General features: G+C 31.5%; 1 protein-coding gene across 5 annotated transcripts; it reads left to right on the forward strand.

Moving 5' to 3' along the window:
- The first annotated feature begins 1221 nt into the window (after nucleotides 1–1221).
- LOC143239291 (microtubule-associated protein Jupiter-like) lies at nucleotides 1222–22663 on the forward strand. 5 transcript variants are annotated; one of them, XM_076480217.1, is made up of 4 exons: nucleotides 1222–1499; nucleotides 17626–17912; nucleotides 20036–20113; nucleotides 21835–22663. In XM_076480217.1, exons 1-4 carry the CDS (start codon nucleotides 1444–1446, stop codon nucleotides 21936–21938), a joined length of 525 nt encoding a protein of 174 aa, XP_076336332.1. In that variant the 5' UTR covers nucleotides 1222–1443; the 3' UTR covers nucleotides 21939–22663. The 5 variants fall into 5 exon arrangements, with proteins under 5 accessions (XP_076336332.1, XP_076336334.1, XP_076336335.1 ...); XM_076480220.1 differs by lacking the exon at nucleotides 1222–1499 and adding an exon at nucleotides 14075–14200; XM_076480218.1 differs by lacking the exon at nucleotides 1222–1499 and adding an exon at nucleotides 14815–14837.
- The last annotated feature ends 4171 nt before the right edge of the window (nucleotides 22664–26834 follow it).

Below are 26834 nucleotides of genomic sequence, written 5' to 3' on the forward strand. Positions count from 1 at the left end.
GCATAGTTTTTCTCATGCAATTGGTGCATATCATCCATATAAGTGGATAAGTTCATGGAGAGACCTTTCTTTCGAACTCTGAATGTGACTTGGTTCTCCACCAAGTCAAAATCTGAATATAATTATGCTATAACTGTATTCCAGTTCCATAGTTACACATTTCTCAAGTACTAAATAGTGTAAAGGGCTGAATCATTCAAACTTATGGTTAGTTATCGCATCTCCTGTTCTCAAGTCCAACCATTCCAAGCACGAAATCTTCCAGATCCTCTTTTGTCAAACTCTTAAATATTAGGAGTGTAATCTATTTAATCTCTAATACAGTTACTTGTGGATTTAGTGTAAACCTCTTCTCCACAGACTCTTGGCCAATAAAGGGCTCACACATTCTAAATGTCTGAAGTGCAGTGGAGTTGAACTGTGCAGGAGCTCCTGGCTATATACCTTCTAACCTGGAAAAGCTTAACACAGATTACTAATTTTACCTGTTCTTACTCGCTATCTCGTCTCCTGTCAAAAAACAAAAAACACACCAAAATCTCCAGCCTCTTTTAACTAGTAACGAAGTCTTTTATAGATCATGGTGTATTCATAGGATAATTATTGTTAAAAATCAGTTACATTAACAACATACAATACATAGAAAACCCACTGCATTTTGGTAACGCAACGTTTCAATGATGACTTTTAAATTATGTTGCATAACAACAAATGTATATACTGACAGTGTTGTTAGTCTGTGCACTGTCAGTATAAAATGAAATGTATAAATAACAAAACTACATAAATATTTCTTGGTTTCTTAATTTAGAGTCTTGTTGATTAACGTTTTATTGTTTTACTTTAGGTTTATTATACCACCACTCATTACACTTATAAGGTTTCACGGCACATATACCCTGATGACTCCCCTACAACTTCGTCACTAAAATGTCACAGTAACCGAAATATTATATCTGGATAAATGCATTTTTGATTTTATGACTCCTTTAATTTTGAGAAATCAAGCGCGAAGTGACGTGGAACAAACTGGTTTTATATTGGTTAGATATCAAGCATATTTTTTTTCTGTTATATCCCACTAAGCCTTTCGCCCAGTACGAGGATTCGTTGTTTATTTTAGTTCTATAGAATTTTCCCAATTAGCCTATGTTTTAATACTTAGGGATTGAGTTGGTTTATTTTATTATAAATTAGGTTGTTGATATGGGTGTGAAGGCAAAGCGCCGTGAAACCCTAGCGGCTAAAGAAATGGTGAAATTAGTCATAGAATATAAATACGCAGTGTCACAACGATCATTGGGTAGTAGTTGTTATATTAGGCGTAATTTGGTGAGGTATACGACATCTTTAACGGCTAGTGAAAGGGTAGCGACTAACATAACTTATTAATAATAACATTTAACATTTTCACTCTCAAATAATACTTACTTATACTTGAAAATGACATCAACTAATTTTTCGGTGGGATTCGCCAACGAGGACAAGTCTTCATTAAAGTAAGAAATTATAGTTTTCGAGTAAATTGCATTTTAATAGAAGATTGAAACCGGTATTATTAATCCTGTTAACCAATAGTAGCCTAAATAAATACGCTTAACTTTTAAGTTACTTGTCTTGGATTGTTGGAGTTAGAAGGGCCACTTGATTTCCTTAAGTGTTAATAGTGGTGGTGGTGGCGGCGGCGGCGAGTTATACTGTAACCACAGTAACATTAACTTAGTATTACTAACTATTCTAATTGGGATGTTTATTGCAAAGTTAAGCGTATTTGTTTATAGAGTTCTGGGTTACTACTAGTACTGCGTTGTATAGGTAGATCGTCGCAGACTTCTAATTTGTGTAAACTAATTGAGACATGGTTAATATTGAATTTTGACATTAATTTTTGTGTAGAACTGACACTATTCTTAACTATGTGACTTCACATAACAGATCATCATGTGTCACACAGCATTCCATTTAACAAATCTTCTATAAATAATATATTCCTCTAAACTGTGCTATCAAAATTCATACTAGACACTTAGTATACACAATCCTCCAACAGATATGATGTTACTTCAAAACAAATTTTCTGGTGTTGAAGGACTTCTCAAAATATGTTACCTATTAATTGCCTTTCATAAATGGTTTAATGTAAGTTTCTCAAGTCAGTTAAATATGAATAATTTATATTGATCAGTCTGAGAATCCTCTTCTTATTTTAATTAGTAAAAATAAAAATTATTTAGCATTTTGTATTATCTTCCATTTTCAATAACTACATTCTATTTAAATTCTTGACTTTTCTTTTACACTTAACAAAATCAGAAGGGGGGGGTCAGAGACCTGAAGATTGGATAACTGCTAGTGTTACTCCTGATGTTTAAAGGTAATTAAGAATTACAAGGGAAGTTAATTGTATATGTATTTGAATAAATTCTAGGGTATGATAAAATAATCTGATATAATCACTTGGTAAAATATGCTTTCACAAATGAAGGTTAATATGGATTCACTGACATGAAATCCCATCTTACTAATTTCTCTTTTGTGAGGATATTACTTGTTTAGGGTGTACATAAAACCTCATTGGTATGGACTGAGGAAAGACTAGTTAATAATTGGATTGTAGAGTGGTTGGATGAAAGGAAAGTGTTAGTTTAGTCATATTAAACCTTTGAGTGCATTAGGAATTAATGCTTGGATCTGTTTTTTATTACAAATTTATAGTAGTGTAGAAATAATTAGTAAGTAAATGAAGTTTCCTTATGAAATTAAACGTTTGGGTATTTCTTTTGTAAGTTGAACAAATACTTGATAAATTACTTTTAATTATATATAATTATCAGTGCAAGACAATATACTTGGACTATCATTAATTTGAAATCTACGCAATAGAATGACTAACAAAAACCCTTTAGAATTGTGATGGGCAAGTCACTTGAGCCATCAAAGTTTTGCTAATAATGATAGTACATTTCTCGGTTATTTTTAAAGTATTGGTTGCAAGTCTTGAGGTAATTTTTCTTTACAAAATGTTTGTTAGGCTTTACATGAAATATAGTTTAGATACCCTTATATAAGAATGTTAAATTGGTAAAGTTTCAGTGGGAGGACTACTTGGATAGTTTTAGCAATTAGTTATTTTTGTAGTGATAAGTTAAGATCTCATCATTTTAGGACAAGAGGTGAATTTTTAAGTTTACAAGATTATTTAGGGAAGTGGTGGAATGAGAGCCTCTGATTATTTTTGTGCTGTACTCTGAAGATTATAGGACATGTGTTAGAGTTGTAAAAAAGTGAGCTATGTTCTAGTGTAATTCTTGTAATAGGGTAATTGACTTAAAGTGAGTTGCCATTGGCAGTGATGGAGGCCAGCACTTTTACAGAAGTTTGAGAGGAAACTGGTGTTTCTAGAAAATAAAGGGTGAATTTAAATGTTTAATCTTTGGAAGGGGATAAGTGTAAGGTTTCCTGTGAATGACTGAATTGTTTGTCCATGTATTATGTTCTGAACCAGCAAATGCACACAAGTCTTAACTAATAACTAAACATTAAATAAATCTTAGTACTTGATCAGCTCAAGTCATCACATTTAACTGTTTTGATGATGGCTTTCACTTTTTAAAAGTAACATTTAAACCCACTTTTTCTTAAAATCTGTATTCTTTTCAACAAATTCTAAATTTTATTATTCTGGTTCTACACAATTTCTTGCAGCTCAATTTTAAAATGGTTAAGTGATATTTTTATAATAGGGGTTCTTGCACTTAATTTCTAGATTGATACAAGTTGCTGTCAACAGGGCAACAAATTCTGTGAATGCTTTAAATAAAAGTATTTTCCCATATCTTGGTGATACCTTCTTGTACATTCTTCAGCTGTTATCTGAAGTGCATTCTGCTTCCACTTGTTTCCAAATTGTGTACACTATAATTTTAAACCAATGTTTTACCTTTTGATGGTTACCTTAATTTATACTTAGTAAGGTTTAGGATAAATTCTCTTCTTTCTGGAAATAATTTTTGGTAATGTAATAATGGTTAACACAAAATGTAAACTTACTTGGCACTTTGTTTCACCTTTTTGTTTCTACATTTATTGTATTAGTAATGTCTAATAATTGGAAAGTTTTACAATGAATATAATATTTCTATCAGTTCAGCAGTTGGAATTATGCAAGTCCTCTTATTAAAGCCATTATTGCTTCACTATTTCATCTCAACTTAAATTCAACAATTGGTGCTTCATCTCATAAATTAAGGTAACGAAGAAAGATTACATTAATTGAAAATAAACTTAGTTAAAATTTGAAAGCTAATGATTTTTCATTTAATTCCCAACGTTACTAATCTCGTGCTCGTACTAAATTCATTAAATATTTAAACATGTTTTTTCAGTTTGATCTTTAATTTCCATGTCTTAAATAGTTCTGAATAGAAGCTTGAACAATATAACTTTTCAGCCTTGATAGAATGATACTGTTACGAAAATTGGTGTATGAGAGGTTCTTGTATGTAACTCGAATGTCTGAGGATACCTAGTTTTCCATATACATTTTGGGCTTATGTTCATTATTTTTGTGGTACAGATTATTAAACCTAATATTTGTATTTAAAAATTGTCTGAACTGCATGTTTTCGTTAGCATAGTTTATATATCCTCATCACTATCGTTCATTGAGCAGGTGTAAGTAACTTCAGTAAGTTATGATAATTTTTCAACTTTATGTACACCATTTAAGACAAGAAATCGAACACGATTACAGCAACTATTCAGCGACACGTATTGTGCTTATTCACTCAACTTCTACACTTCACGTCAGTATGCAATCGTGAATGACTCATTTTGTATATGAGAATGTACAGGTTGGCCTCAACAATGATTCAGAAGTCCACTGGCAGACAAATGATAGCATGGAATAAGGTGTTGTGGGCCTATTTTATGACAATATCACTGAGGCAAAGGATGTGTTCTTCGAAACCTTTGTTAAAGTCAAAAGTTCAAAGTTTTAAGATTAAAACCATTTATATAAGATAGTATACACATATACACACGCATTGCCCCGAAAATGCTAAATTCCACTGTAATTATGGAGAAATTTGCTTGTTCTTTAACTTCACCTAGGCTTTGGACCTGTCAGATGTTTGTTCAAGACGTGTCAAGAATTTTATTGCTTTTAAAATGCGTAGGTTTCGTGTATATATTTAGGCATATGAAGAACAACAACAAAAAAATTCATGACTGTTATATAATTTAACTCTGGAACCGCATCATTTGATGGATTTTTTTCACTTATTTTCAAAATAACACGCACATTTTTAAATATAGCGGTGATCTTAACGTTTTATTTATGATTCAGTTATTGGATTTGGTGTTTACGTTCTTTCACATGTTTTCTACTAAATTCAGTGCTTCAACATTTTAACTATTTGTATTTTTATTTTTACTTAAGAGTCTTCGCTTTTTTATGTTCCATCCTTTTGGTCGTAATTTCCTACCCGTTTCTCCTATATTGAATCTTCAAGTCATTTTTTTTATGCCATGCCATTATTACATTTTATCATACAACTTCCGTGGAAACTGTTAATGTTATTTTACTATTTCAAGTTCATTTTTTTACCTAAAAATTTACATTAAACTAATTTTTCACTTCTAACTACACCTTATTCCTTTTGGTGTATCATTTGCATTGTTTTATTCGGGTTTAAAGATGCAAACTATTTGTAAATAATACTGCTGTTTAAAAGCGAACATGCGTTAAAAAAAACAACAACAACTCGGAACGTTACTATATTGTCGATCATTTTCAAATTTGAAAATTAATCTTATCCACAAGTTCAAGCTACTGCATAATCTTTTCTGGATAGTGTTGGTTAATCCTCGATTTTTTGCACATGCATGCATTTTACTTAATCAACCTCAGTACTGAAAACGAAACCCAAGTAAGGTTATTTTGCAAAGAAAAATGTTGCATATTGTCCAAGTGTTTTTTTAATATAATTCAAGACTCCCGATGTACTTGTGATGAAACTCTGCCTCCTTTTTTGTATAATACCCGAGGACCCAGTTAAACAAAACTACCAGATTTTTCCATGCAATACGTAATAAACGAAAAATGAATTTTCTTCTAAAATGTGCCAGTGGCAATATATAGGCTTGAAGTACATAAGAGAAATTATTCATGTCCATTGATCTTAGTTATTTAAAATAACATCCTATTTTAGTATTTTTTACTGAAAAGCAGCAAGCGGCGTGAATTAAAAGGGATCTTACTTTAAACTTTGTTAATTATGGTAAACACGATTGGATGTATTTATACTGCAGAATGTATGTGACCATGTTTCATTGAAATGGAACGTTTTAGAAAACAATGTTTATTTCACTTGTGTATTTGAATAACTGTTCTTCACTTATACATTTTATGATAATAAGACTAGTTTCTTGAATTTGAGGCCTTCGAGAAAGCATTAGTGTTAGTCAAGTATTTTGGAAATATGTACTACACTTCAGCACAATAGCTGACAATTGATTTTAGTTTTAAAACATGGTTCTATTCTCTTATGTAGGGCCTGGCATAGCCTAGCGCGTTAAGGCGTGTGCTTCGTAATCTGAGGGTCGCGGGTTCGCGCTCGAGTCGCGCCAAACATGCTCGCCCTCCCAGCCGTGGGGCGTTATAATGTGACGGTCAATCCCACTTTTCGTTGGTAAAAGAGTAGCCCAAGAGTTGGCGGTGGGTGGTGATGACTAGCTGCCTTCCCTCTAGTCTTACACTGCTAAATTAGGAACGGCTAGCACAGATAGCCCTCGAGTAGCTTTGTACGAAATTCCAAAACAAACAAACAAATTCTCTTATGTAAATATGTGATTACATAGACGTGATAACGGACTAACTCTGAATTAATACTAACCTTGTAGCGATGTTTAAAAAAGAGGGGAAAAAACGTTTCGTAGAGTATTTGAAAGTTAAAAATAACATGTTAAGTAGCCAGGGAACAAGCACTTTTCAAATCTGAATCGTCATTTGCTTTACTTATACGTTTCAATAAACCTTTTTTTCTTTCTGGCAGAATGAGTTAGTATGTAGTTCATTACATTATTTCACAATGAAACTGGTAAACTATTGAATATTTGACCCGCTTATACACTATTGTCCAAATTATTAGCAATTACTGGAATACTTTTATTTTGGTACTTATTATTGTGTAAACATAAGATAAGACATTTTTCATCTTATTTCATATATTTAATTTTGCTACAAGTTTAATGAAATTACTGTGCTTCGTGGCCCAGCATAGTTTGGTGGGTAGGGCACGAGCTAGTTTGAAGCTCCGTCACTGAACGTATTTTAGTTCTGAGGACCTTATAAAATTACGGTCAGACCCACTTTTTGTTCGGAAAAGAGTAGTCCAACAGTGGTGAGTGGTGATGACTAGCTGCTTTTCCACTGATCTATCATTACTAAATCAAGGGCGTGTAGCGATACGCGAAATTAAACAAAACTTAAAGTATTCTTTGCGATGCATTTTCCGAATCTTTGTTGTAAATACTTAACTTTTGTTTGGCGTCAGTTTAACTAAATATCACCTGTTCGCTGGTATTTATTTCTGTCCATAATTTACTTCCCCCACCATCATATTCGTCGCATTTTTATGTAATAATGACTGTTTTCTTAACTAGTGTGTCCGTTATTTGTTCTTAAGGGTGAAATTCGACTCATCTGTAAGAACATTGCTCCACTGAACATGTTTTTAGAACTTTTAGCGTAAAATCGCAACAAGTAAGAATCGACTTGGAGTGGTGGGATATTTTCAAACTACTCGTTTAATACATTTATAAAAGTTTGAATGAAACGGGGCATGTATTGTTTAAAAAAGTGTAATATCTGTTTTACCCAGTTTCTATAAATGTATCAAGTGTTTGTCTGCCTTAAGGATCACCATTCCTGCCACTCTTCCTCAACATATCCCGGATCTAACTCTAATTCAACTTGTTGTATAGTAATTTTTACTAACCATTCTGATTTACATCGCAGGCTTTAGTGAATCTAAGGTAGTGCAGCCATCCCATAAGAGGGTATTCAAAAGATTCAGTGATACAAATGGTCATTGATTAGCCAACATCAGTTATGTTCAGTTCATCTTAAAATGGACAATGGCGTACCTGAGGACGGTTTTTAACAGGAAATTCAGCTTCACCAGTGATATTAGAAAATAACTAAAGCCATTGGTTCATCGATTATGCTCTAGTGATGAGCAGTATAAGTGTTACACAGCTAGATAAGATTGAAACTGTACAAAATGTACCTCGTAAGCTTCACCAACATTGTTTACAAGTAAGATTCTTTGCTTGTGCTTTGAAGTTTTTATATTGTACATTGTATCATCAAGAAATTGCCTTAAAATCTATCTCAGAAGACAGTTGTGGGTGGACAAATTTGTAGCCACCAGTGATGTTATCAACCACAAATCTCTGTTCCCATGTGGAATAAATATGTGGCAACACTCGAGTTTGTGGAAACCAACCTCGACAGAAGGCAAAGCAGAAAAAAACACTTAGTACTCATTTAAAGACCATGGTGAATAGTCAACTGTCATCATAGTCACATAAGGTTTCTACACCACAGGTAACAAAACGGCTATTTGGACATTTATCATTTTGTGGAACAACAAATTGTGCATCACTGGCAGGGAGGGAATTTAAGCTTCCCATAAGCAGCACAAGATGGAACTAGAAGTCAAAACAAACCGTCTTCCGAATTTTTGAAAATGCAGATGGACAGTACCACGAATACTTACGTTTAACTCGCAAAATTTGGAGCGATTTTTTTCCCCGGATATATTTCAAAAAGCCAAACAATCACGTTAAGATCACGACCTATATGTACTAGGCCTTAAGGAAGTAAAGCCAAACAAGAAAGTCTCAAAAGGAAGCCCTATAGAAATCCTACCCAATCATAGTGGCAAAATATCATCATTGTCAGCAATAATAAGGTAGGAGTGAAAACTAAAGATTGGCATCAATATTCAGAAGGAAAGAGATTGCTAAAAATCAAAGTACTGTATGGAGTAGGTAGTATAAGCAAAATATGGGAATCGGTCGACAGTACAGCTTGAAGGCCACTGGTAATATCAGTAAAATAGTTCCTTTATCCCTACGAGACAGCTGGTCTCCCTATGCAAGGTTATCACCCTTTTGTACAACATCTCGAATTATCACCGAAGCTAGCTATTAGAACTGGAAGCTCGAGATGTTTATTGTTTATTAGGTTTGTTTTTATAACTTCTGGATTTTGGTTTTAGCATTATTTGCGCAATAAAGAATAAATTTAAATATATTGCATGACATGAAGGTTCTAAAAGTATAAAAACAAAACGAATGATTAATTTTTATTTAAAATGGAAATATGAGCAACTTTGAGGATTATCCTTAATTTATTCGAGAAGTTAAGTAAACATTTATTACTTTAGGAAAAAATAAATTTTTAGTGCGTAACTGAAACAGTTTAAAACTGGTGTTTGAATGTTAGCGTGTCTTCCATAGATGTGCACATTGTTTTTTATTTGTATGAATTTTAGAACTGTTAAACATGCTGTGAAATACCTACTGTAAAAATACCCGCATATCTGTAAAGCATGCTTTTGTGAGCAGTATGCATTGCTTTAACAAAACAGCACGAACAGTTTTTATAATATAAACATTTATTTTACACTAGATGTCCTAAAGACTATTTTATATACATTGTATGCTCTCGTTTGTATAGCATAAAGATGAGGTGCTTCAGATACACAAATGATTAGTCTTTCTTTAACCTGTTGACTGCCAAGTATTTCAGCTGCTACGGCAGCTCCTATGCCGGGATTTTTCAGCAAAATTGAGTAATTTTTAAAACAAAGGAAATAAGCAACAAATAGTATTTTTTCTCTAAGCCAAACTTGTAGTACACAAAATGAAGAAATTTGTACAAAACATGAAACCATGCACAAAATGTAATTTTTGGGTTTTGAAATACATGACACATTTAATAATTCACTTTCGTGTGAAATGTTTTGAAGCAGTGGTCAACATAAAGAGCCACTTTGCAATCAGTACATTCATATCTGGATTTGTCAGAATACTTTTTAGTGGGGTATTTTTTTCTTTTCTGTTTGAGGAATAAGTGTTTGGAAGTGACGTTCTGTAAGGCGAAAGGGGTTTCCCAAGGAAGGTCGGTCTTCGGTGGATTTTGGGCGCTGGATGTGGTAATCTTCAATCAGGGTACGTATGACACCGACTCTAAACTTCATGAAAGACAGGTTATTTCTCAATGATTTGTAAACTACCAAAGCATTGTACACTGCTTTATCCATCATGTGCAAAAGTACTTTGTACCACTTAACAGCCTTACGCATACTCGGATAAGCATGCAACACACTGTCACACAAGTCAACCCCCTCCCATATAACGATTCAGAATCGCCACTGCTATCTTCAAAATCCGAACCAAGTTTAAAATACAACTCTAATGCTTCTTCATTTTGTAACTTTTTGGTGGCGCCATTTTGGATCGAAAGTGAAACAATATGTAAGTAGGTCAAATGCATGCATGGTGCTGACATCTAGCGTTGAAATTAGGTATTATTGAGAACGAATTAACTCGTCCGTGACACTGTTACCGATCGGCTTGGACGAGTTATCTGGTCTACGGCACTGAACAGGTTAATTTCGTTGCTTTAAAAAATATAAAGGGGAACTTGTAATGCATTAGGAAATCTCCCTCTATTTCAGCTTCCAAAGATTATCAAATTTAATTCTCAAAACAATTGTGAAATTTTCACATGTACATACGCTCTGTGCACATTGTATTCCTTCTACAGTTAACTCGAATACAGCACAGTTACGACAGAAAGTGTTCGTACACTTGCGTCCCAAGTTGTTTTTTGCTCATAACTTAAAGTATCACGATTAGGCTAATACACGTAAAATATCTTAAATATTATACTAACACACATCTACATAAACTTGTATGTAAATTAAACGACAAATAAACTGTTTATAAACAAATAACCAAAATTAGGAGGAGCAGAAAGTGTTCGTACATTTCAGAACGTGTGAAAAAACTGGTATTCCCGTAAAAATTTTCTTTAGTTTGGCGAATAAACTACATTATACCATTCCAGAACGAGACATTGAGTTCATAATTATTGGAATTTAGCCAGCAAAAAATGTACTTCCGGCAATATAGCACCGTCTCCGTCATTATCTACTTGGTCATCATGGCGAACAGGAAACAACTGTCCAGTGATTAAAAAAAAAAAAACGAATTATTGTAGAATACAAATCTCGTGTGTCTATTTCCGATATTGCTTCACAACTTAATGTGCTGAAATCTACTGTTCAGAGCATAATTGCCAAGTTTAAGCTTACAGGATCAACTGCTAACCTCCCTCGTTCCGGACGCCCCACCAAAATTACAAAGAGAACCAAGAGGAAAGTTTTCAGAGAAGTTAGTAGGAACCCTCGTTTAACACGAAATGACATACAGAAACCGGTAAGGGAAACTGGGTTAACAGTAAGCACCTCTACAGTTACGAACATGTTACGCTCTTCTGGGTTCAAAGCATGCCGTCCTCGTAGAACTCCATATTTAAAGACTATTCATTTAGAAGCACGATTGAGGTATGCAAGAAAGCATGTAGATAAACCCTTTACCTATTGGAAGAGTATTCTTTGGTGAGACGAGACTAAAATCGAGCTTTTCGGCCACAATGATGTTCGTAATATTTTCCGTAAGAAGGGGAACGAAATCTTCCAAAGAACACCGTCCCTACAGTTAAACACGAAGGTGGCTCGATCATGCTATGGGTTCCTTCAGCTCTTCTGATGTAGGCAGCCTTCACCGCATCAAAGGAATCATGAAAAACGAAGAGTACGTTGATGTATTAGGCACTTATATCAAATATGATGCTCGGAACTTGTGGCGTTAGCGTCGTTGGATCTACCAGCACGACAATGAACCTAAGCACACATCGAAATATGTGCAATCCTAACTGCAGTGGAACCATATAAGCGTTCTGGAGTGGCCATCGCAGTCACCAGATCTCAACCCAATTGAAAATGTTTGGCATGAATTGAAGACCGGGGTTCATCAGCATCATCCGAAAAACTTGCAAGAGTTGGAGGCCTTCTGTAAAGAAGAAAGAAAATACCAGTCGAGTACTGTCAAACGATCATGGAGGGCTATGAGGAGAGACTGCACCAAGTAATTCACCTGAAAGGCTGCACAACTGACCATTAAAGTAGACGCACGAACACTTTCTGCCCCTCCTATATTTATAAACAGTTTTTCGTTCAATTTGCATAAAAATTTATGTAGATGTGTGTTAGTATAATATTTATAATATACCTTACTTTCATTATCCTAATCGTTATACTTTTTAAGTTATGAGGTAAAAACTACTCACGATGCAGGGATACAAACATTTTGTCGTAACTGTGTCTTGACTATTTTTTATGGTGGCAACTCAGTATTATAGCCTTTGTTTCTGAATTCTCCCACGGAATATGTTGTTGAATAATCCTATTGCACTGGAGTAACTATATTGTATCAGCATCAGTTTAGTAATTTCTAGAAACTGTGCTTTATGAACTTTAACTTTTTGGATCAATTGAAGTAGGTAGCAACCTGACTGAAAACCTGAGTTTGGTAAAAAGCTTGCGGTAGTTAGTGTTCTATAGTGCATTGAGTTTCGCACGCAAAATAAAGGTCTGATTAGTGTTTACCATTCACTGTCTTTTTAGTAAAGTACTTTTTTCCAGCAATAACTCATTCAACGCCCTTTTGTTATTTTAGTTTTCATTTACTGTTTCTCGTATTCACAATGACACTTTAATCTTGATGGTGCACATTTAAATCATTATAGGGTGGATATTCTTCGTGTTGTAGTGCATTACTATAGTCAATTACGGATATACGCTTGAAGTAAAATGTTATTCCAAGGATGAGAGATCTTGTAGATCTGATCATACACAGATTAAGTGTCTCTTATCTCCGGTAGATCAGTATACAAGGAAGAAGGTAATGTACGAAATACAAAAGTAATAAGTCATGACTATCGAACTCAGTGGCAAAAGTTCAAACAATTAAGTGTCCTTCACGAGTTACTGCATAATAGGATAGAAAATGAAAACATTATTTTTACACTTAAAAAAACATGTAGGTATAATCTAATACGTGTAGATATTAATTTGTGATTAATATTCGGCTACACAACAATATATTTACTGCGTGAGAATCTTATTAACTTTATTTTTTTCTCTGTTTTTAATATTTTCTTATTGGTCCATTGTGTAGAGAAACTTAATTTTTTACTTACTCCGTATGCGTATTCGTAGAAGTCAAGTGAGGTTAAAATGGAGATGCAAAGATTCTGCGTGTAAATTGTCTAACCTTTAAGCAACACGCTACTTGTTTTTATCATAGCACGTGTCTTTGTTTAACACTGGAATGACAATCAGTCAATTACGTATGATAAAGCGATATTTTTGATAAACTAAGAAGTCATACAAATGTAGTATAAACATCTATGAAGCCTTTTCAATATTTCTGGACATAACTATTTAATTCTAAGATTTGTAAGACAAACACAAAGTGGAACCCTGTGTGACTTCTAGCATTATTATAATTATTGAAGATTCATAAGTGAACTTGGCAGAAGAAAGTTAAAATCTTTTGCAGAAACATTGAGTTTGGGTTGGTCATGGTATTCTTAACTTGTATGCCTGGAGGAAGTATTCACGAAGAAAAGTATATAGAAGAGTACATCTCCGTTTATATCCAAACATTTTCTGAAGACGTTACTGAAATTTTATTGGTATTAGGGTGAAAAACGTTTACCTCACTTTAACAAGCGTAAGTACACAGTCACAGGACTCGGTGATCTTCAATCAGTTAACATAGAATACAAGTTCGTTGTTGATCCAAGTAACATAATACACGTACGAAGCTTGCTGTAAAATTTGTAAGTTGTTATTACAAGTTTTTGTCCTTTACAGCTCCCGTTCAGTCTAATGGTAATTTTAATGACGTATCTAGTATTTGAATATTCCAACTAATATATCCAGATTTTTTTTGTAAATTGTAAAAATATCACGCACGTACTTTTTCATCCCAATTCAACCAAACGGATGGCGCTATATACGAGTATGGATGGATAGACATGCCACAGTTTCTAAAGGTAATGTATATACATCATAGAAGTATAACATAAGTAAACAAGCGAGAGAAAAAAAATTAAATGAAGTTTTCTGCTACAAAAAGTAATGAAACAAGAATTAAATACACAATCGCAAACTTATAAAATGTAATGACAACTTTAACACCTTTTATACACTTAAATGTAGGCCAAAGTAGAAATTATACTTAAATGAATTTGCGAATGTTTTTAATTCTTGGAAATGACTATTGAAAGTTTATAGATGTGTCCATATAAAAACTGAACAAATAAATAGAAAAAAAGACTAATGGAAAGTAAAGTTGGGATTGAATAGTTTTTAAATCTATTCAAGAAGTATCACTTGTGTACTTTTTATTGCAGTATTTATTTTTGAGACTTCTTATAGAACTACAAATTAATAATCAACAATCCCTACTTTCAGATTACGTTTTTCATACTTAACTATATTAAATTCACATCTGTTTTTAAAACAAATGTATCTTCATTTCGTAACGAAATTGTTTTAATAATATTTTTAACTACGTAAATCTTATAATAAAGCTGGTATCATATCGTCGCTTTTCGTATTTTTCCTTTTTGAGAAAAACAAACGATTTTAACTTGACAAACTTGCCTAAAATTTGATTCTTGAAATGAGGTACAGGCATACTTAAACATACTTGTTTTACATAGTTTAATTTAATCTGCATTGGAATTATTTATTACTTGTAACTTGTATGAATTGAAACATGAACAAGACTTTCATTATTAAAGAATTAAACTTGCTGAAAATGCTTAAGGTAATTAACTGTTAGGGGCTTAGTTTGAGTCTGACGTTTAAATTTTTAACTTGCAGCTGGCGCACAAGTATTCGAGAAACTTTAATTGGTGTTTCGGCCCTCGTGTTATATTAAGGTCAGATTTATTGAACTCGAGCCTTTAAAATTCTGTTCAGCAGTACGCTGTTTCAGAAATCATATTACTTCTTTGTTCGTCATATTTCATTTCCGTTCATTATTAAATTTAACTTTTGTAATATTATAGATATCCAGATACTGTATTCGGTGAACTTTGGTATTAATTTTTAAAGAGTAGAAAAAATATGAAACTAATTTCTACCTACAAATTGCAGCTTTAACAGCAACAGTATTTAGTATACAGTGCCACAGAAATACTTTTCTTTATTTTGGTTATTTTGGACTAATGTTACTTTTTAAGGAACAAATAATTCTTATTTAACTGTCAGTAAAAGCATCTTTTTAAATACTTAACAAAATAAATAATTTGTCACAAGCAAAATTCTAATTTTGCTTGCTTAGGCTAACATGTGCTTTTGTTTAATTTATAAGATTTTTTCTGAGTTAAATATTATCAAACATCTTTTAATTGAAGTTGGAAATCTGTGCAATTTTTAATGAATTATGTATAAAAAGTCCTATGTTTAGGTTAAGTGTAAATTCCATGCATTGATGAACGATTTTCTAGAGTTTAATCAGGTAGTTAATGTGAGGTGATCATGAGTGTGGAAGTTTAAAATTAGCTACTTTTTTGTTTAACTGCATGAAATTTGTGTGTATTTTCACACACGTTTTCAAGAATTAGTTCTCAATATCAGTATTTGTACATGCTAAGCTAAAAAAAATTATATGTAAAAAGACGACTAATTACAGCATGTTCGAAGATCAGTACTAGGTTATGATCTTTGTACATCTAGTTTACAAATGTACTTTCCTAGTTATAAAAAATTAAAACCTCCAACAGCATCAGAGATGCTCCTCATTTAAAACAAAAATGGAGTAATATTTTTGATGTTGCATAATTTAAAAAAAAAAATCAATAGAGTGTAAATTCTCAATGTCATTTTCTGCATGTGTTCATTGTAATATTCTAAGAACCACTAGTATTAAAATTATATTATTAAATGCATCAATGCACAAAAATTCAATGTTAAACTTTAGAATTACTCTGGGGAACAAGTTTTCAAGTTTTGTACTGTGGAGAAATGTTTCATAAAGTAATTTTTATCTTTTGTTTCCACTGAAGCAAAAACAGTGAATGTGTGGAACTCTTCTATTATTCTATCTAACAAATGTTCCTGAATAGTATGTTATTTCTTAATTGCTTGTTGTAAAAGTGGAGAAAATGTCCATTATTCCCTTCAAACTTTGCTTTCATGACCTGGATAATGAAATTTAGAAATTAGCCTATTTTCTGTCAAAACGGACAAATTTTCATTTACATAAGGCCTGAATAAAACAACATACGAATCAAGATTTACATGTATTTATACTAAAGTTATATAAAAATGTTTAGAAGTGAGTAGTTTTTCAACATTTGGAACTGTAATGTAAATCACTTTCACATATCATCCCCCAAATATAGTCTCCCATCATGTTTTCATTATATGCTTCCAGGTCACAAAAGCCAAGTTTGAAGAGAAAAATAGGTCTTTTCCATGTACTTTAGGCATAAGCACTTGAAATAACATTTTCTGCCCAGGAACAAGAGTAAAAAAATTTGTTGTATAGTGTTATTCTGTTTACAAAATATTAAGTAAGTTGCACAGTTTAAAAAAATATTTTAACAATAACATCTCGCTGCAAATAGTATATTTCAAGAATGTATACTATACAAACATTAAATCAAATTTCCCAAAACATTCATTGTCATATTTTATAAATGGATTGAATTAGTTTTTCAACTTCAACAAAAATGATTTTTTTAATACTGCATAATAATATAGAGAAATTATATGGGATCTCTTTAACATGCAAGGTTTTTTTGGAGTGTATGGATAATTAGTATGTTGTGTTTATCTTACTGTCGTTTCATAGTGAACTGGGCCCTGCATGGCCAGGTGGTTAGGGTGCTTGACTCTTAATCTGAGGCTCCTGGGTCAAACCCCTGTCCCACCAAACATGTGCACATTTGAGCCATGGGGATGTTATAAAGTAATGGTCAGTCCCACTATATGTTGGTAAAAGTAGTCGAAGAGTTAGTGGTTGGTGGTGATGACTGCCTCTCCTCTAATCTTGCACTTCTAAATTGTGGATGGCTACTGTAGATATCCCTTTTGTAGCCATGCAGAAAATTCAAAAACTCAATGAACTGAAAAGGGAACATCAACTTATTTATTTGTAATGTGTTCAAATTATAAATTTCATGAAACTATTGTTTTCACCAAATTTCCTGTTTTTCACTTTGTTTCTGAGGTTCCTGGTCTATGAATGAACAGTTGAGAATTACTGATTTATGTTATTCACATGTAAATCAAAATTTGATTTAATTGGCTTATGTAAAATTAAAACTTATTGTGCTGGTTTGAAACTTTTTTTTCAGTCATGACTGAATTGTGAAGTACTGTGAAACTAAAAGCTTTCATTGAATTTATGTTACTTTTCAATGTGTCACTATTATGTAACTTAAAACTTAATGTTGCTTCCAAGGGTCACTAAACCTCCAGGAGGCCAAAGTAGTGATATATTTGGCACTGGAAATGAGTGTCAGAAACCCCGTAGAGTCAAGAATTACATGCATTCCAGCATATTTGAAGCTGGTGATACTTCCACTCATGATAATGCAACCCAAGGTGGAGCATCTGGAGACACACAAAGTAATATGTTTGGAAGTGATGTAGTGGATACAACACCTAGAAAAGTCATTGATAGGATGAAATCAAGTGTGTTTGATGGACCTGAACAAATTTCAAAGCCTTGTAGTGCAAAAAAATATGGTAGGTTATGATAATATAAGGCACTACTATTCTGTTGCTGATGTCCTCACAAAAATAATTTGCTCTTGTTCTGCATTTAAAATGAACTGTTATGAGTGTATTATTACTGTTATATTAACTTGTATTTTGTACAAGTAGTAAAGTTTTTATAATTAAGTATCGCTTAGGTGCAAGAAGATATGTTTTGAGTTTTAAATCTGTAACCCACTTAACAAAATAAATAAAATCTAAACTAATTGAAAGTCTGAAAAAGAAAATTACTCAAATTTCTTAAACATTATTTTTATCATGTAGAAAAGTGCTTTTGAACTATTTAATTTGTTTATTTATACATCTCGGTGCAATTTAATTAGTTTTTAATATTAGTAAGGAACTAAGGACTAACTGTGAAGATATTAAAATGAAAGTCAAAAAGGAAATTAATGAAGTTACATTTGAGCTGTAATTAAACTTAAAAATATTCTAGTGTGAACATGAGTATTTAATTAATTTTCCATATTCTAATCATAAATCCTAAAGTTGTATATTTATGATAGTTGCTACCATTATAATTTCTCTGATTTTCTCCCTATTTATTAACAAAAAAGCTACTGAAGTGTGTGTTTGGATTTTTACAAATCCACCAATAACTGATCAGTTTTCAAACACCCTAAAAATGATAATCTCTGAACGAACTCCCCAGTAAAATAGAGAAAAGGGAAACATTTTTTAGTTTTAAGTCTGTCAGTATTTCTTTTTGATCATGAATGCTTAATTTTCTTATGAAATCACGATAGAGTTGTTTCAAGCATGCATGCATGCACAATTATTGTACCAGTTAGTTTAAGGAAAGTATTTTGTCTTTTGAGGGTACTTTTAATTAAACTTTTAGTTTAAGAATGTTCAGCATTTGGCAAAGTCCAAGGTGATCATATTTTATTCAGTAATAGTGTTTTTCTTTTGCTCTTAGCTAAGATTACACAGGCCTTCAAACTTTAAATTTAATTATTTTTGTAATTTCATTTTTGTTTTTGATAATGGATTTTCTATTATTTGTCAATGCAGATATTAATTCTTTTTTTCTTTCATGTAAGGATTTTTAAATTGGAAGAAACTTGCTTAGATCAAATTATTTCAAATTTACCACAATGAACATCTTTTATGATTGTGTTCTAGAATGATTGATCATTCTCATATTACAATTGGTCTAGTGGAATCTGCCACTGGTTGTCATCATTTAAGCATAACAAAATATAACCCAATCTTTAAAAAATGATTTTATGTAAAAGTATGCATCAGATTTCATGAAACATCTGTAGTGATGGAGAAAAGTGTATTCAGTGTACAGGAATTATCGTGGTACAAATAGTAAGATAATAAAACCATTGCAGACATGTTACTTTCAGAATATAACCTTTATTGGTTAGTATTTTGCTTTACAGCTTTTTCAAGAGCATTAAGTTCAGTATTCAATGTAATATTTTTCACACTGCCTGAAACAATAATTCGTGTGCATGCGATTTTTACATTGATTTTAATGAGCATTGGAAAATCATTATATTGAATATCTTACATTTTTACTTTGTATAAAAATTTGATTTGTGTGCATGTGACTTTTACACCAATCTGAATGAGTTTTGAAAAAGTCATTTATATTGAATCACTCATTGCTTTTCTTCCCATTGCAAGTTTTTATTAGTAACCTTTTTGGTTTATTTTTGAGATTCAAAGTTTTTACCAGTATTATTTAGACTTGAATTTTTCTGTGAATCTTGGTTTCTACTTGAGGCTTTAAGCAGAGGAGAGTGCAACTGATTGTAAAGTTTTATGGACTGTGTATGTTTATTTTGGATTTTGTTTTACATTCTCTTACTAATTTTTTTATTGATGGATAAATTATTTTTATGTAAGTAATGAAGCAATAACAGCAGTATTGTTTCATCTATCATTTAATTTTATACACTATTTATTTAGCATGTTAATTTATTATAATAGCATAGATGATGTGTTTTGTTTGTTACAAAGATTTCTTAGTAAACTTGCAACATGAATATTGCTCTGCTTGTTTTTCTTGAATTTGCTTTGTAATTGTAATCTGCATGAATAGATTGTATGTGGACTTTGCACATTTGTACGTATTGTAGGCCCTGTTCGTCGTAATCCTATAACAGGGGAGGTGTATCATGATACCACTAATGTGAATGGACATACAATTATAACAGGTATGCTCATTATATTAAGAATTATGCCATTAAACTTTGAGGTAGTATACATAAACGTGTATAGTTAGTTTTAAGTGGATTGTCTTGTGGCATTCTTGTACATCATTTGAAGTGTCATTACTTTAGTGTGTTTTATTCACTAAATATTTTGGCTAGAAAAACATGATCAATTTTGCATGTACACCTACAGTCATAATCATGGTAAGAAAAGTATACTTTTTTTTTAACCATTCCCAAAGGTCCAAGGATTTATAACTCTCATCTGATTTTTGTGGGTTTCTAAAATTATTCTATATTGCCTCTCAGAATGCGTAAATAGGAAATTGGAAGTAATAATCTGAAGAATTGGCTTAAACCTACTGGCAAAAAAAACAAACTTCTTCCTTATACTTTGGAATCAGATGAATGAAACATGGCAGTTGCATATTAATATAAAGGACATTTTAAGGTTAAAGGTAATTATGAATAGTCTGAAAGTTTGTTTATTTACCCAGAAATTTTTTTTATTAACCAAATAAAGGCTGAGACAAGTTACTTAAACAGTTTGATCCTCAAATGTTTAACTATCTTTTCTGGTACTGAAATGTTTGTATTATGATTTTAATTGAAATGGGTTGCCTTGTAATTCTCCTGTATGTTTGTCAAGCATGTCTTAAGTCTTTAAAATCTTCTAAACAAAATTTAATTGCTTTGTAAACTTGCTTTAATCCTACTGGCCTGAAAAATAAAATACAAATATACTTTCAATGGGCTTTTAGCTGATTATAAGATTTTGAAAGTGTGGCTAATCAAAATAAATAAGCTTGTTTTTGAAGCACATTTAAGTTGGGTAACAAAGTTGTATTCTGTTTTCTTCTATTTTATGAAATTCCTACAAATTTGTATGATTTTATGAATCTTTAGATAAGTCTAAAAAATTGTATTGATTTCACAGAATAAATGACCAGATAAGGATAAGCTTCATTGACAATTTGTATAGTCCTCTTGGATCTTTATTTTTGTAGTTACCTGTAAGTATTATGCAATTAGTTTGTGTAAAATTTATACTTTTAAATATGAAATTAGTTAAAGTAATATGCCACAAGTTTAGTACATTGTAAGCATCACATCATTCAAGCTTCAAAGATAAAGTTGTATTAAATAATTTTGTAATATGGAGACTTTATTTCATGTACTGCTAGCAGCCAGAGACAACATAAAATGTATTGTGATGTTAAACTGAAATTCTGACTCAGTTTAAAAAGAAAACAAAGTAAACAAGTGTAAAATAGTGCAAAGTAACTTATTAAATAACAAATAATAGAGAACTGTACAGATGATTGATAATGCTGCTTTTTAAAGAAAGGCCTCTGTATGAAAGTGTATCTGGCAAAAAAAATCCTGAAATAATTGAATAAAGTTGAAATATTGTAACTTACCATTCATAAGTAAAAACAGTAAAGAAATAATCTCCAGGTATTACTAACTTTAAACTTAAACACTTGTTGTCACAGTAGAAATTGTTTTGTATTAAGCAATACATATAAGTGACACCAAAGGAAAGTGTTGTATGACAAATAACAAAAGCACTAACAAATTAATAAACCTGCCATAAATGGTTCTTTCTATATTGTTAAAACTGTGTACACAGGCATGCACATTTCAATAATCTTTTTAGTATATTTCATCTACCTTTAACACATTTCAGTTTGTTCTTGTTTAATTACTGTTTTTAACAATAGAATCACCAAATCCAGTCACTGGCAGTGGAGATCCAGTTAGTCCAGTCCAGCCATGTGTTCGTGTTAGAAATCCTCCTGGTGGAAAATCCTCTGGAATATTCTAAAGTGCTAGCCTGCAAAATAACCTTGTTTGAAGTTATGCCACTGAACTGTGCTATTTTTCCTCTTTATAAAAACAGTTTTGCTCAATGTTGATACTCATGCATTCAGTTAAACATTCCAAACATTTTCTAAAACTCTTAAGTTGTACTAATGAATTTTATAGTTTTTCTTGAAGATTATGATTTTATATAAATCTAAATGTTTTTAGCCTTTTTTTTTTTGTAAAATATATTGCTCAGGATTTATTAGGTTCAAAAGTATAATATTTGTAACTTTAATTCTATTTGTTACTATATTTTCTAACAAGTATCTTTTCCTCTGTTTTTAATTAGGTGTTTGGGTTGATTACACTGCAGGCATGTTTGTGTGGTTTTTCTTACAACTCTTAGGCATTTTATATTTGAGCCTAAATTCCACTGCATTTAAATTTTGGGTTATAGGTGAACAACTTAATGTTAATCAAGACATTTCTAGTGGCTTGCTTGCTGTTAACCATACAAAATATTACACCTAATGAATGAAATTTCTATATCAAAAACAAAACTAGAGCTTTGGGACCACCAACATACACGTTAGCAGTGAAGTTTTTGTGAAACGGTGAATAGCTTAAGTTAAATTTCAGTTCAAGAAACTTTTGTCTTGTACTTTTCAATTAAAAATGTTAATTTGTTTGTACTGTAAAAGGTTTGCACTTTACATTTTATGAATAAAATGTGAGGAATATAAACTGTGAAATTACTCACTGATGTACACATTAATTCGTACATATGTGTAGAAGAAGCCAAAATATATTAGGTTGAGGAATAATTCGTGAGCGTTTTTAAATAATTTCATTCAAGCATTACATGCAAGACTATACAATACTTCAATGCATGAACACATTACACCCAAAACATTTATTATGATACTTTATTTCATGTAATACCTAGGTATATAGTATGCATTGTTTTAAACGAAATTGCAAGAAATTAAATGCGAAAAGCAGATGGTGTCGAAAATGCTCGATTTTGTCCACTTGACAGTCCATTTAATGAGCTGAAATGAAAGCAAAAATTAAAGACATATGAAAATCAAACACACCATCTATTAGAGCAAAAAATTATCTAACAAATGACATAAAATATATTTGCTTAACTTGAAAAAACGCTCAATTATTCCTCAACCCAATTTTCATTTTCATAGCAAAAAACTTTGGTATAATTTATTACTCTCCTGCCTTGAGAGTGTGCTAAAGCGTTCTTCTTTCATTTATGAATATATTTGTTTAACTTACAAAAAAAAGTCATTCCCAACGATCAAGATCTAGATTATTCCTAAACCCAATACATTTATGAATATATTTGCTTAACTTGAATTCATTTTCATAGCAAAAAACTTTGGTATAATTTATTACTCTCCTGCCTTGAGAGTGTGCTAGGTTATTACAATTAAGTCTGTTTCTGTTCTTCTATCTCAAAGTGATAGACAAATGTGTAAATATATCTTACAAAAAGTGTTGGATAGTCATTCCCAACTTTGATCAAGATCTAGATTCTTGATCACTTTAAAGCATATTTTGTAATAGGGAAAATGTGGCATTATAAGTTTTGGGTTGCTATATGTATAGTGTGATGGAATTTGTACCAAATTTCATGTTTAATGTTGAATCTTTACTGTACTACAAAATATCCATATCCTTAACTATTCTGGATCAGAGAAGGATTTTAAGTTTTCAGATTGAAATTTCATGTTATTCAATATAAACTTCCAGTATCAAGAAGGTAGTGGTGAAATGAGTATATAATCTCCTGGTTACTTGTGACATTTGCTAATGTAAAACTAAATTACGTGAATATGCATTGGTTGGGTCCTTAAGTATACTGTGAAAATTGTACATTTCCCATATCTTAATATTAAGTAATAACCTGCAGTATCCTATATTTAAAGTAAAACTTTATATTCTGGATAAGGCTGTTAAATTGCAAAATGTGTTTACAGATGTGTAGATTATAGCAGTAAAATGAGTAGGACACATTTAATGTGAATAGGTGTTAGGCTTTAAATATTTTTGATTTGTAACCTTAAGCACTTAATCACTAACACTACTTTAACACTCCTACGAAAAGACGTTTCTAGTCCTGGTTTCTCCAAGCCCATTCCCCTGGCTGTGGTTTTGCTAGATAGTAGATAGGGACAGTGGGAATCTTGTTAATCCATTCATTAATGGATTTAAATGGCAATTTCATTTAAATACAAAATTATTAGCCTAATATTAATAACCTTTCAAGTTGCTCTGGGGCCTATTAGGCCCCACTTTTCGTAGGAGTGTTAAGCTTGCAGTAGTATTTCCTGCAAAGATTCATGTGTTCTGTTTAAAAAAATTCTACAAAGTGAGATTTATTTAACCAGTTTAGCAGCTGAATTTGGTTCATTGCAAAGTTTAACCAGCCATAAGAAATGGAGTAGAAACTGCACTTTGAGCAGTAAAAATAACTGTTTACTGATCCAATTTTTAAACAGTGTGAACACTCTGGAGATGCTTCTAATCTTTATCTACAGAAATAAATTAATTCATGTCCAATCAAGGTTAACTGTTAGCTTGTTTAACAATTTTGTCAAAATAAAAATGTCTGTGGTCTGATAAATATAAAGTCAAGTAGTTTCTTTTTAACAACTTTTATGAAGTTAAGTGGCACTTGGAACAAGAGATGCAAGATTTCTCAAATTTAACAGCAGTATTTAATAAAAATTGACATTACACTTTAAGTTGTGAAGTTATGTACTTAACTTGAAATAAACATCAGTAATAATCATAGCATTACTATTGCATTTGTTAAACTTTAAAATCAAAATCTCTAGGTTTAAGTGTGTGGTGGTTATGATGACATGCCTTTCATTCCTAAACAAATGTACAAGATTTCATGTGAGCTTCAGTGGTTGTTGAACTGGTTATGCTCCAACATCAAAGTATTAGTTGAAATACAATTTAAAACTTGAAGGTGCACAGAGTAAAAACAAAACAAATACAACTGTTAGTATAGAAACAAGTGATAAACACCAATCAAAAGTAAAATGTGTGTATAACTACCAAAATATTTTCCAGGAAGAAATATTTGTAATAACAGGTTTCATCTTTCATAACACTGGTAGGTAAGATCTAAACTTAAGTTCTTTTATGCAACATGGTTGTGAAACTTATTTTTATTCACTCCTTTAAAAAATGTAAGTGCTTTGTATACGAAGAATTCTTGTATATAATTGATACTTGCAACCATTGGTACTTGGTGAAACAACATTACAGAATTGAGAAAATTGTGTTTCACAAATATATCATTTATTATGAAACAGTGGTCATAATAAATGGTGTATTTGTGAAACATGCAATTGCCTTTGTTTCCTTCAATGCTATAATTAGACTTTTACAGAGTACTGATGGTCTAAAGCATTAATTATATGTAAAACAAGCTAGTTAAAGCAGGATTGTCTTATTCAACAGTGCATAGCAACTCGCCACCCTTTGTTCAGGAAAAAAACCTGTGCATGACATAGAATCTCTCCCCAAAATACATCTATTAAAACTAGAAACACTTCAAATTGAAAGCCCTTGAATCAATTTTATATGCAATTAACACATTGGTGAAATGTACAATTGTCTTGCTTTTCCTCAGTTCCTCTTGTGATTTGCAACATATTCAATATAACTTGTAAATTCTTAAAATAATCAGTTTACATCAATTTGATAAATTCTTAATATTCACATTATTAATTGCATGAAATTTTTCTTTTTGGAAATGTGCTAAATTTTTTTTCCTTTTCATAAATCTTGCTTTTTGTATATATTCTCTTTTGCAGTTTTTGTACTTGAACCTTTTGTATTTTTAAAATTGATAATTTTATTGCTTAAAATCACTGCTACACAACTTAAGTTTTGGTTGAAATCTTCAGTGAAAATATTTGATATTCTTAAATTTATTCTGGATACACCATATTTGTACATAAACAAAATTAGTAAAACATAGGGTTAGCCTTAAATATCTCAGTATATCACTCTATTTGAAAAAAATCTTAATTTGAGCCTGACTTATCTTTTCTAAATATTGAACTTGCATTATTTTTGGAATACTGCATAAGAAATTAAAGGTTTTTATCCTAAACATCACTCCCAAATAATTTTATTAATTTAAATATTGGAATACAATTTTTACCTTTTTATAAGAAAATAAATCTTTAATTGATTTACACAGATAATTCTCTTTTTTTTTTTAAATATGCAATAATCTATAAATGCACTCTAAAATATTTAGTTTTACTACTAGCTTTTGTGTTTTCTCCACCATTGTGCCAAAATTCTTTTCAATTTGCTATTGAGTGGGTTTCAGACTATATTAAATGTTTTAGCTAAAAGCATTATGTTGTACTTACAAAAATTGATATGCCAAGTATTTTTCTAACTTCCTAAATAATCCAGTTCATTCTAAACCCATCAATATCTTCAACCAGCTAAAAATATTACAGAATCTAATGTCAATAGTGAATTTTCTAGTTATACCATGTTAAACATCATTAATTAAAGGGCCAAGCAGTGAACTTCAAGGCACATACATAAAAATGATAGTTGAATTTGCCATAACTCTTTCATTTGGCCACACTACAAAAGTCTTTAACTTCTTTTTAGGTATATAACAGTAATCTACATTCTCTGAAACACACCAACACTAGAACTAATCTGTAGTCCAGTTTTAACAGTATGTGCACATTCATTAATCCATGGCATTAGAACAGCTACTATCAAAATGTACAGCCAAAACAATGTGCAGGACACTGTTATTAACAGGAGTGATTTTTTCCACTTTCTTAATCTTGGACTGTACTAATTGAAACTATTGTATGTTTTCAATAGATATGCTCTACTAGAACTT

Source organism: Tachypleus tridentatus, chromosome 13 (genome assembly GCF_004210375.1).
Source record: "Tachypleus tridentatus isolate NWPU-2018 chromosome 13, ASM421037v1, whole genome shotgun sequence".
In the NCBI taxonomy this organism is placed as follows: Eukaryota; Metazoa; Arthropoda; class Merostomata; order Xiphosura; family Limulidae; genus Tachypleus; species Tachypleus tridentatus.